Source organism: Anabrus simplex, chromosome 5 (genome assembly GCF_040414725.1).
Source record: "Anabrus simplex isolate iqAnaSimp1 chromosome 5, ASM4041472v1, whole genome shotgun sequence".
In the NCBI taxonomy this organism is placed as follows: Eukaryota; Metazoa; Arthropoda; class Insecta; order Orthoptera; family Tettigoniidae; genus Anabrus; species Anabrus simplex.
The window spans coordinates 19,057,470-19,070,421 of NC_090269.1; the positions used below are offsets into that span (position 1 = coordinate 19,057,470).

The 12,952-nt window shown below is 37.2% G+C and overlaps 1 protein-coding gene across 1 annotated transcript in view; it reads right to left on the reverse strand.

Moving 5' to 3' along the window:
• Taf1 (TATA-box binding protein associated factor 1) overlaps positions 1-12,952 on the reverse strand; it is a 320,423-nt gene that overhangs the window by 191,335 nt on the left and 116,136 nt on the right. Inside the window, exons 8-11 of the mRNA XM_067146785.2 lie at positions 10,371-10,763; positions 9,281-9,521; positions 4,193-4,327; positions 1,259-1,482 (exon numbers count right to left, since the gene is read on the reverse strand). Of these exons, the coding sequence (XP_067002886.1) occupies positions 1,259-1,482; positions 4,193-4,327; positions 9,281-9,521; positions 10,371-10,763 (993 nt within the window). The remainder of the gene's footprint in view (positions 1-1,258; positions 1,483-4,192; positions 4,328-9,280; positions 9,522-10,370; positions 10,764-12,952) is intronic.

Consider the following 12,952-nt stretch of genomic DNA (forward strand, 5'->3'; position numbering starts at 1 on the left):
AACTGGAATCATAAAACACTTTCCATCATAGTATTAACTCTGCTTCCTTGAAAATAAACTTATCCCACCGGGCGAGTTGGCCATGCGGTTAGAGGCGTGCGGCTGTGAGTTTGCATCCGGGAGATAGTGGGTTCGAATCCCACTGTCGACAGCCCTGAAGATGGTTTTCCGTGGTTTCCTATTTTCACACCAGGCAAATGCTGCGACTGTACCTTAAGTAAGGCCACGGCCGCTTCCTTCCAACTCCAAGGCATTTCCTATCCCATCGTCGCCATAAGACCTATCTGTGTCAATGCGACATAAAGCCACTAGCAAAAAAAAAAAAAAAACAACAACTTATCCCAATAACGCTGCAGAGAGTTTTATATCTCTTAACAGTAGCTTTCAACTCATGAGACAGTACAGAGTCACTTCATCAATGAGGTAGACTATCTCAGTTTATGTCGATTTTCATTTTACTTCTTGAATGAAACAGTTCCTTACAAAGCTGAATGGACCAATTTCAAACACTTAAGTTATGGAATAATATAAAGGCAGAGAATAAACTAAGGTGGTTTGGACATATAAAGAGGATGGAGGAGAATAGAATTCGAAGACAGATGCTGGAGGCAAAATGCGAGGGCAAGGGAGCAAGAGGAAGACCTAGAACAAGATGGATTGAATCAGTGAAGAGCGGCATAAGAAGACTAAATTTAGACTGGGACAAGATCGTGGCAGAAGAATGGTGGGAAAGAGGAAGATGGAGAAGTACCATAAATACCCCAACCCGGCAGGAGCTTAATAAGGGGAAATGATGATGATGATGATGATGATGACGATGATATGCGTAGGCCACCTGAAGCCACCGGCAGTGCCAACGCACTATGAGAGACTTTGTCCCACCACAAAAATTGATGCCTGCTTGGCCATTTTGTCCTGGAACATGTAAAGTGTCCGCTTAAGACAAGTGGACGAGACGAATGGCAATGTCTGCTGTCCGGAATTTGAGGTGTCCACTTAAATGAGGCTTATTTAACACGTCTTATGTAAAATAAAATCAGTTTATTGGAAAAATGTCCGTATAGAGAGGTGTCTGCTGAATAAAATTGCCCGTTAGGGCAGGTTCAACTGTAAAAAGCTCGGAACTATCCATATATCCCACAGAAATAATTCTTTTCAACCAAACATAACTAAAGAAACGTGCTAATATACTGTATACTCTACATTTTAGATGGCAACACTGAAGAATAACTTTAAGTTCTTAGATAAATATACATACCTTGTTCTAATGACTAGAAAATCTGTTTCTGGAATCTTGTGTTCATAAATTGGGGCCCGATACATGTTATTCTCAACTGCTTGTAGTGACTGGCCTGGAGGTAATGTTCCCAAAAATGGTGATGTATGGGCATATGCCACCTCTCCATAGCGGTACTCTTGAGGTCCTTGATCTTTACCAGCTTTCCTTTTGTAGTAGTTCTTGATTTTAGAGCACATTCCAACCTACAAGTACAATAGTTTATATGGAAATGCACAAGAGAAAATAATTTTTAAGTAGAATCAAAGGAAATCGAGCACAAACTGAGGAAGAAAGAATATGATGAAAACACAATGAATAATTTACAAAACAAATGATACAGAAAAGTGAAAGAAAAACACAATACAGAAATAGAGAAAGATATGTACAATACAGAAAGGAGAAAGAAAAATACATACAGAAATGAAACTAAATATATTCAGCCAAGCCTCATTAAGAAGTTTCTGCAGGGGACAAGAGAAAGAATGTGTTAATCGAGAAAACGTACTAATGAATACTTGAATAAAAACTATCCAACAGGAATATGAAAACACTAGATGCGATTTTTTCCGATACGACAGCATTTAATGTCATGTATTTGCAGGTACAATGAAAACTATTATCTACCATTTCTAAGGATGAGAGGAGAATATTAAAAGGTGTGAAGAACACGAGAAAACAAATATGAGGAAACCTTTCTGCTGGGGATTATAAAATAACAAAATTGCACTGAAAGGTGTGAAAAACATCAGACAACAAAAATATGAAAACATTTGCATGGGGGCCAATAAAAATATCAAAGTATTATTGCAGATCAGCCTCTTTCTAAAAACAAATGTCAGCAGAAGGCTTTTATCTTGGAGCAGTGGGTTATTAAACATTATTTTCTGGTCACACTCTTAGACAATGAATTGGAGGTTACATTCAACTGTGAATTTGGCCGCCATTTTAAAATAAATAAAACTTTGATTCAACCAACTTGAATGATCAAGTCAAAACTCGAGTGAAACTCAAACATTTCAACATTCGCACTACCTCTGCACGCTTAAAGATGCGGGTGCCAGTCCACTTTCTGATAGATTTTAATTTTGTTCTCATTAGTAAGGAATTTCATGACGTTTTTGAATCCACAAAATACTATCAAAGGATAAGAAGGGTCCACCTATTCAATATCTTTAGATGTACAGTATATTGTCTTATAAAACTGGCACTAGTTTCGACCCCATATATATTGGGTCACCTTCAGCCACGCTCCAATTGGAAGACATAAGCACACATATAACCAATAATAATATAAACACTATGGTATGACACAATTTACAGTCTTAATTTAAAACACTGATGAGGTCCAAACAAACATATCCAAACTTAAGATTAAATAACACATCAAAACTGCTGTGGATGATGCTGAACTGTTTCGTTGTTCCTACAGCAGCCAATGTTCTCAAGTTGATCTGGGAGTTGGTATCCTTATCTGTGTAGATGAGCAACTTGATTGATAATTTATGTTTGTTCATTAGTATTATTAGTATTAGTATTATGGGTAATGACTTATGTAGCTTTAAGGGGAACATTAGTAATTTGAATAGGTATTCCCTTTTCATCAGATGTAGTGATCTATTGTTTAATTTGTTTTGAAGTGAATGTCCCTATGTTTTTCGTAAGTTGCATGCACTTGGTACGGATACCAACACCAGAGTAAACTAAACTGGGATATCTAGTTGTTGCAGCCACTGAATAACCATTTTTTTCGCAGTCAGAATGTCAACAATAGTCCTGCAGAAGGTTCTGTGTGGGCATTTGGAGGTGATTTGTTGCATTGTCTGGAATTCTTCCCTGCAGTCAAGAATACATTGCAGAGTCCCTTCTTCCATGTCCAGTGTGCACTCTGTTTAGTGGGACCCATACACTTTGCGAAAGATGAAATCTGGGCGGGGGCTGCATAGGCTCGAAGATTGAAGATTGCACTCCATTCTTCTTTCCAGGTTCACAATCCACAGTAATTTTCTTTCAACAGCTTTTGAGCCAGCAATAGAGAAGGGTGTCTGGATTTCAGTCAGGCCGATGTGATTCTATGGATGAACTGGAAGTGTTTTTTTGGCCTGTATTTTATTTGGTCCTGCAGTCTAGAATGGAGGAAGAATGAGGCTAAGGACTGGAGGCCAGTGCAGTGGGGTTGGTTTTATGACAGCAATGATAATCCGCATGGTTTGTTTTAGAACGGTGACAATTTTTGTTTTGTCTTTCAGATCATCATATTTGCTCCCATGTTGTTGAAGCTATTATAAGTAGCAAATATAGGTCATCAGCAAAGTTCTCCAGATGATCTGTCAGTCCCTACTTTTAAGCCTCAATGTCTATTTCTTAGTTTTCTTATCACAAGACATCCTAGTTTAGAATGGATTTGACTGGGATAGGATCTGTCAGTATTCCTTGGATCTGAACTAGTAATTGCCATACATCTATCTGACACTGATCTATTTCCTCAGAATTTCAAACTCCTACATGGCTTTGATGTATATTCATACACTTCACTGTTCTTTTACCATTATATTTATATAATAAAGAAACTGTGTATACAAGTTCAGAAAATCTATCACTGACTTCCATGAACCAAACCACCTAATGTCATATGAACTTCAGGTTAATGCCACAGAAAACCAAGAGATAAATTAACTTAATCCGATTCCATAAAATACTGAGGACATATTTAAAGAAATGAAATTTACCTTAGACAACTTCACATGTACCTATTTAATGCAACTATTTCTACTTCATTTTTTCTGATAAAAAATATAATACTAGAATTTCCTGCCCCCAGAGTGAATGTCCTCAAACTAAAGTATGGTTTTATTCCAAAATTACAATTGCATTGAGTCACCATCAAGTATTAAAACGACAAATGTCAATGTATACCTGATTCATCAGAGGTGGATGTTCTTCACAGAACTCAATAAGAACCAAATCCCCATCGCGTCCAGTAAGATCTTCAGCAGTTCTCATGAAGAATACATCTCCACCACCAGACGCTGCACGTTCTTGCTCCCTTTGCTGATGGAACAGAAAGAAAACATCAGGTATGTATCTCAGATGGTTGAAATATCATCAAATAACAGTCGAATACAAGTATTATTATTGGCATAAGGCAACAAGTTAGATACATACAGTAAAACCTCGTTAATTCGAAGTCGTTGGGACTCAAAAATCTGACTTCGAATTAAGTGATTTCGAATTAACCGCCAATTCGCAATTCAGAAGTACCAACCCTTGCCGCATTACAAAATATTCTATGGCCTGTTACTGCATGCAGTTAACCTTGATTCACAGTTTATACCCTTCAAATGCCATGAAAAAAGAACTATTCCCAAAATGTATCCAAGAAAGTGCATTTACAGTATTCAAGTAATTCACTCGGATATCTCACTGGCAAACATAACCTCACGTAACGAAAGAAAAAAAAAAAGCATGATTCAAAGACGAGGAGAAATCTATGCTGGCTCCCATGTGCAAGTGCTTTATTAATTGGATTACTATACTTAATGCATTTTAGATGCCTTGTATTTACAAAGGAAGTACCCGATGCCCTTAAAATCGAACTTTTCTATGACTCTATATCCTTGTACGATTTCCCGCCAACTTCTTTCGTACTTCAGAAATGTAAACACTTGCCGCGTCACAAAGTATTCTAAGACCCATTAATACATGCAATCACCTCGATTCACAGTTTAAACCTTTCAAATGCCATGGAAAAAAACTGTTTCCGACATGTATCCAACAAGGTACATTTACAATGTTCAAATAATGCACTTGGATAAATCACTGACAAACATAACCTCACGCAACGAAAGAAAAAAAAAATCACACAATCAAAGACGAGGATAAATTATGCCGGTCCCCCTGTGCAAATGCATTATTTTTTTGGATTTCTGTACTGTTCGCATTTTTATATGCTTTGTACTGGCATGGAAAGTGCCCGACGCCCTTGAAACATCGTGGTTTATCGAACTTTCCTATGACGAGGGGATAAAGTTTCTCGCTTCCATCCCATGAGCATTGCAACGTACTACTATGACCCATTTAAAACCATAAGACCGTTTGGGCTTGCATTAAAATAAAGCAATGCAGTTTCACCGGCAATGACAATATTGTTCGGTGCCTACGCTTTTTCGTCAACTGCCGGCATCGCCAGTGTTCGCGGATTCTGTTTTTCCACACACTGCCTGTTGAGTGATATTACGGCGTTCATTAAAAGGTTGAATACAAAAGAATTCCGATTTCATTCAATTTAGCAATCATGAAGCGCACTGTAAACCCACCGAAGTGAGTGTAAGTGCGGAAAGCTACCCTTCCACGTTAAGGAACGCGCGTTCTATTATGACGCGGAGCGGATAAATTTCGAGTAGAAATTACTCTGTAACATACTATTGTTTTAAAATGTAAAGGCAGATTCGAATTAAAAGTCTGAATTTCGGTAATGGGGCCGACATTGTACTTCGAATTACGAATTATCCGTATTTCGAATTAAACAATTTAAATAACATGCAAAACTGTATCTCATGTTTCCGGGTACGAGAGCTTCTTCGAATTAGGCGGGATTTTGAATTAACCGATTTCGAATTATCGAGGTTCTACTGTATATACAAGTATATAATATTTACAAATATACACAGACAAGAAACATGTTTTATAACAGAATGTCCAGTTGGGTGATCCACTGTATGGCTTCCTCTGTTGGTTCCAAAAAGTCACTCAGGCTACCTGTGTAGGAACGTTGTGTACATTCACTTACAATATGGGGGATCGTCTGCCGAGATGCACCACAGTCACACTCTGGTGATGAAATAAATTTCCACTTATGAAGGGCATCCCTGCATCGTCCATGATTTGTTCTCACCTGATTCAGAGTGGTCCAAATCTTACGCGGTAGATGATGTCCACCAGGAAGATGTTCACCAGAAAAGATGTTGTGTAAGGAACTGTCTGTGGCAACTTTCCAGCGACTTCTTCATTCTTCTAAAGGGTGAAAATTCCCATCAGCCAATGTGACATCATCAAGCAAAGATGGATGACGTGACTTGAGCCTCATTATCTTGAGAACAGTAATATCATCCAGAACAGGCAGTTGAGGGTTCATTTCTATATTCTTGAACTCTCGAATGAGAGCATTTGATCTTCTTAAATCAGGCGGCATTATACCTGACAGAATTGGGAGCCAATAAAGGGGTGTGGACTGGATAGTACCAGATATTAACCACATGCTAGCATTCAGTTAAGTATCAGTGAGTCTTGTATATGGGCTATTCAGCCAAACTGGTGCACAGTACTCAGCACACGAGAAAACCAGTCCCAAAGCAGATCTTGAAGTCTTTGCTGATGAACCCCAACTTGAGCCACACAATTTCTGAAGGATATTATTATGTGTTTTGAGCTTTTCGGACAGATTCATAAGATGTTGTTTGTAAGATAGTGTGCGATCAAGTGTAATGCCCAAATATTTTGGATGCCAGCTGTGCCGAAGTTCACAATGGCAAAAACATATGTAAAGTTTAATGCCAGCTTGGCGATTATTCAGGTGAAAACATGACACTTAGTTTTGCTCGGTTTAGGATTCAGTCGCCATTTCTTGAAGTATGTTTCAAGTGAAATAAAGTCTCTTTGTAGCACTTCTTCTGTCACACTAAGGTCTCGATGTTGAGTGGCTAGTGTTATATCATCAGCATAACAGAATTTTCGTGATGATGCTTCTGGGAGATCGGAGATATACAAATTGAACAGTAGGGGAGACAGTACCGATCCTTGAGGTAATCCATTTTTGAGCTTCCTTTCTCTACTCATACTGTTTCCATACACACTTGAAATCTTCTGGCAATGAGCATATTATTTATAACCTGCACGATGGTCCTACAGGGTACAATTCGGAGAAGCTTGTTAATTAATCCTTCCCTCCAGACTGTGTCAAATGCTGCTGTAAGATCAATTAATGCAGCTGAGGTCTTAAGTTGTTTCTGGAAACCTGCTTCAATGTAGGATGTCAGTGAAAGCACTTGACCGCAGCAGCTACGATTTGGCCCGAATCCGGCTTCATCAACTGGAATATGCTGAAAAATAGTTGCGCTGATTCTGTTGTAGATTAGCCTCTCAAAAACCTTATAACAGCAACTAAGAAGGGCAATTGGTCTATAACTGCTTGGGTCATTGGCAGGCTTACCTGGTTAGAAGATGGAAACCACTTTTGTTCATTTGAATTCTGCCAGGAGTTGTCCATTCTGTAGAAGGTCGGTATAAAACCTTGCCAGCCAACTTCTTGCATTCTTTCCTAAATGAATGAGAAATTCTGGATGAATGCCATCAAAACCTGGAGCTTTATTTGGTTTTACGTCTTTGAGAGCAGCATTGATATCTTGCACTGTAAACGGTTGTGAATACCTTGATGTGGGAGGTGCTCTTGATTTCAGAATTTGGAGCTGGCGTCGTATGTATTTGGTATGTTTCTTATCTGATGGAGTTTGAGAAGTTGTGACGATGTGAGATGCTACTTCATCCGGAGTAACTCCATGCTTTTGCTTCACCAAAGGTGTGCTTCCTCCAAGTTTTCTGAGGAGCCTCCAAGCTCTTCTACTGGAATGAGTTAGGTAGATATTCTCCACTGTTTCAATCCACCATTCTCTCCGGGTAGTATCCATTCTGGAAAGAAGTTCATCAGCTATGTCTTCATCACCACTCTGGAGATATTCGTTATAGAATACATCAGTCTCAACATTCCAACCAGGGATGTATTCTTTTCTATAGCCTCTAGGTATTCTCTTCTTAGCCACCATCATAACTGCACCTACGAAACGCTTGTAATTGTTGTGCATGGAAGCAATCCACCGAACACATTTATTGAGGTCAGTGGTACATGTTGACCAATTTGCTTTTCTGAAGTTCCACCGAGCATGTGGTATTGACCATACAACAGGAATTTTGATGCCAATATCCACTACAATGGGGCGATGTTGACTGTGGAGAACGTGTCTTAACACTTTACGACTGGTATGTAAGGGCTGTCCTCCCTCATTGCAGTTAACAAAACACAGGTCAGGATTGAAATCCCTATTCCATGCAGCTGATTGGAAAGTACCAAGATCTTTTGGGTCAAAAATCAGATGGAGATAGTTCATTTCTGTCCATTCTACGAGTTTCGTTTCACATTCATTGTTATTCCAGTACTTCCATAGTTCGTGATGGCTGTTGAAGTTGCCTGTATAAACTGCAGGGTGTTGAGCAGTAGGTAGAACGGTACTTGGCCACTGTGCATTTGGGGGTTTATAAATGTTAAAAATAGTAACATCTGCCACTTGCACAGCAACACAATGGATGTCTTCGTTTTCGTTTTGAAAGAGCAATGAGGCAACTTGGATATTATTATGAACATAAGTAGCTCTACCATGTGCACTGTGACATGTTGCACCAAGAGCTGTGTAACTATTAATGTGGCCCCTTTTCCGAAACTCTTCTTCATTGGCTGTATGGGTTTCCTTGTATAGAATACAAGTAATACAGTCAAGGAGAAACTGAGAGGAAGAATTACTCATCAAAACAAGATTGTGAATGATATACACTTCCTAGAATAGGTTAGAGCAAAAGAATAAATATTTAGGCATTTTACAATCAGCGAGAGTTTAATAAAACAGTCCAGTGTGAGATTATGTGGAAGTACTTTGTGTTCTAAATTAGGTTAAGAATTCTTTCTCTCAAAGTTTTCCCTTCCATAACCAGCTAATTCCATAACCAGTTGCCTATATCATGCAAATAATAAATAGATCAAAAGTACATGAAACGTATCTTTTCTCCTTTCTGTTGTTAAGAATATTTTTCATTTCCAGAGTGAATCATTCTCAGTTTGACTTCTATTCTACAGCAAACACTTTCTAAACATACTATTTTTGCATTACAAAAAACCAGGTTCTACTTATTCAGTTCTTGTTGTTCCTTCTCTCTCTAGTTTCCCCTTCTCCTTCTTACCTTGGCTTTTTTTCGAATATGTTTTACTAGGGGCAATACAGAATGGGGTCCAGGATGTGCAAGAACTCCATGAGAAAATCTCTTCATAGGAGGACGATGGAAATTCCTGAGTCTCATGGGTCCCATGTGTGTTTGTACAAAAGGAGCTCGTAATTCTACAACTGGAGTTGAATGTTGGATCAAATTTCCTCCTCCAACCTTTAATCTTAATGATGATTCAGAGCATCGAGGCATATAGTACCTAAAACATTACATGTTGGAAATTATAATGAGTCAGCAAACTTAAAATAACTTTCAAAATTTATACCGAAAAGAATACTTAAAATTCTCTTACATAAAAATCACCTAGAAAATATAAACAGTGATTACTTAGGAGTACATGAAAGAAACAAGTGATAAATCATAAATAGTATTACATAAGAATGTTCACAAATTATTCAAATTTACTTCCACTTTGATTTGAAAAATATTGCAGATACAGATTGAAATATAAACAGTGATAACTTTTTAAAAAAGTAAAAAAGATATCAAAGTTTCCTATGATATGCGTCTCTTTTAAAATATACAATTTTGGACTGGAACAAACTTTAAAATAGGATGAATATGAAATGAAATAACCTCATAGTTGCACTGCTGCTGCATGGTAGTTAACTTATCAGTCTACAATTTTTCCTGCCTTTTAAATAGGATAGATGATATTGGAAAGGAATAGATAACAGAAATTAGAGTATGAAGAGGAGAGGGAGATATAAAATATCACAGGATCCAAAATTCTCGTACAACCCTTGACCTCCAAAATATTTAGTACAACTAAAGAGTTTGAACCATAAGAAATATCTTCTTTGTATAATATCTTTTACTGTTTCCTCAATGTGTGTTACACATTTCTTAGCCTTCTTAACCAAGCTTTTATGGTTCTAAGCTAAAGGACTAACAATCTGTGGTTCTAAAAAGGGGAAATATCAACAAAACGATCAATTACAACTGGATGAGGCTACATCTATAAATTATTATTGATGTGACAACTATAAACATTCACACATAAAATATTTATATTTCAAGCACTATTTCAATGATCAACAATATTTACCTGTCATTAGAAACATTATATGGATCTCTATCAGGAGATTTTGGCGGTGGAGGAGGTGGGTCTTCTTCCATTACATTAATAACACCAGCTTTACCCAGCAAGATTTTTGACTTCTTCACATGAGGATGTGGTATTTTAACTTTTGCTGGAGTGGCAGAATCAAGCCTCTGCTTAGCTGGATCGACGTCATCTGGAATACCTAGAATAATATTCTCATCGTTTGGATCTAACGTGAGAATTTTAGGTTTTGGAATACGTTCCATATTCTCTGAATCCCATATAACTTCATCTTCCCATGCACCATATACCAGTTCCTCGTTCTCTACAGGGAATATTGAGTACCATGTGTCATCTGTATTATCTTCTGATCGCTGCTGAGGTTTGCTAAGCAACCTGTAAGCCAAACATGAGTATTTTATCCTTTGCTACAGAATTAACAAAACAGTGCACTGTACTTTTTTTTTACCTTCTTCTCTCCCAGGACTTAGTAAATCTAAAGAAAATAAAAAATATAATTTAAAAATCTGGAAAAGCAACACTGTAAACTAAGGAGCAAAATAAGTAATTAGGCTTCATGTAATTTTTTCTAATCCAGCTTGAATAAGATGTATGTACTCTGATTTCATTTCATAAACTTTGCAGGAATAAACAAGAATTAACAATAGTAACAAATGAACACAAAAGATATACTTTTCATAACTATCCATGATTGTTCAAATCTACTTTGTACTTAATATTTTTATTTATTTACAATTTGCTTTACGTTGCACTGACACAGGTCTTATGGTGACTGTAATCTGTGGTGGGACGGAGAACTGGAACTAAGCATTGTGCGTTGCAAGAAGTAATTATTGTGTTTGGAAATGTAATTTTTAAAGTGTTTTTATTTAACGTGTCTGAAAGATTTCATTTTTGTTTGTAATATTTTGTATTGTGAAAAATGAAGAAATAAGAACTCTGGACTCTGCTGGAATTATTTTTTTATGTAACTGAAAGAAATTATTATGTCTGTAATAATTTTTTAAAATGTAATTTAGGACAGCAAGATATATGGAACTGTAAATTAACATTGCAAGATGCAAGAAGTATTCTGAAGTGACTGTTGTATTCAAATTTTATGTAACTTGACCAAATGTTAATTTGATGTTTGTAACGTGATTAAGAAATTTAAAAGGTAACTTAATTTTGAGGCATCCTATACCGCACGTGCGGTTACCGATGTTGAAACAGGTGATGTAATTCCTCACGCATCAGTAGGCCAGGAAATGACCATATATGGTTATACAATTGGATTGAATTGGATTGGCAAAAATAACAGATTTTTTTATTGGAGAAAAAAACGGGAATCTAGTGGAATTTGTTTCCCATTGGTGGATTGTGATTTGTCAATTTCCGGCCTTCTGCCAGCTTCAGGAAAATGATGTGTGTGCTCGGCGTCATTTACATCTGACCGTGCTCGAGTGCGGATGCGCTCGAGGAGTCCCCTCGGGAACTCAAGCTTTACACGGTAAGTGCTATTTTCCTGTTATTCTCAATGTTTTCTGATTTTGTTTGATTTAATTTAATTTCTTTTGTATTTCAGTATTTCCTTGCTTAATGTAATTTTCAAAGTTTTAAATTGAACGTGTCTGAGTTTGCCCTAGATTCCTGTTGGTTGTAATTTCAAATTTTTTACCTGCAATTTTTAAATGACAACCCATGTGTAATTCTGCATATGTTAAACTTGTGTTTTACTAGGTGATTTAAATATTCTGATTATGTTTTCGCTTTGGCTAGTCAATCTGTATCTGTCGTTGAGTCAAGCATCAGTTGCTGTGTAATTTAACTTGCTTCTTGTAAACCTTCTTTGTTATTTTTAATATAGTTGTGCTAGAGGGTGAATCCTGTAACCCTTTTCTCCCCCATAACATCATACCTTCCCATGGACCTTATAGGGCTCCTGCACCTTCCACAATCTTTTCTTAGTTGTCATTATTAGGCCTGTAAGTGTTCCCTTGCATTTGGTTCTATTTTAAGTTTTGATTAGTTAATCGTCATGTTTCCACGTTTTGATATGTAACCACCGCTTCTGTGTCATTTCACAATTTTACTTTTCATATTAAGTGTCAGTTTTATTATCATTATTATTTTCATCATTTTTGTATTATTATTATCATTATTATAATATTTATTATTATTAGTATGTGTAGGCATAATTATCTTGCGTACGGTTACAGTGACAATGGGATAGGAAAGAGTTAGGAATAGGAAGGAAGCGGCTGTGGCCTTAATTAAGGTACAGCCCCAGCATTTGCCTGCTGTGAAAATGGGAAACCACAGAAAACCATCTTCAGGGTTGCCGACAGTGGGGTTCGAACCCACTACCACCCGAATGCAAACTCACAGCTGCGCGATCCTAACCACATAGCCACTTGCTCGTTCATACTTAATATTAACCTCTCTTTCCATAAATATTGGAATTAACTTTTTTTTCATAAAAGAAATTAACAAAGTCGCAGTGTTGAATGGCTATGTTGGATAACTTCTCATGAACGGGAATATATATAACCTAATGAATTAGGCTTATCGTATGACTTATATGC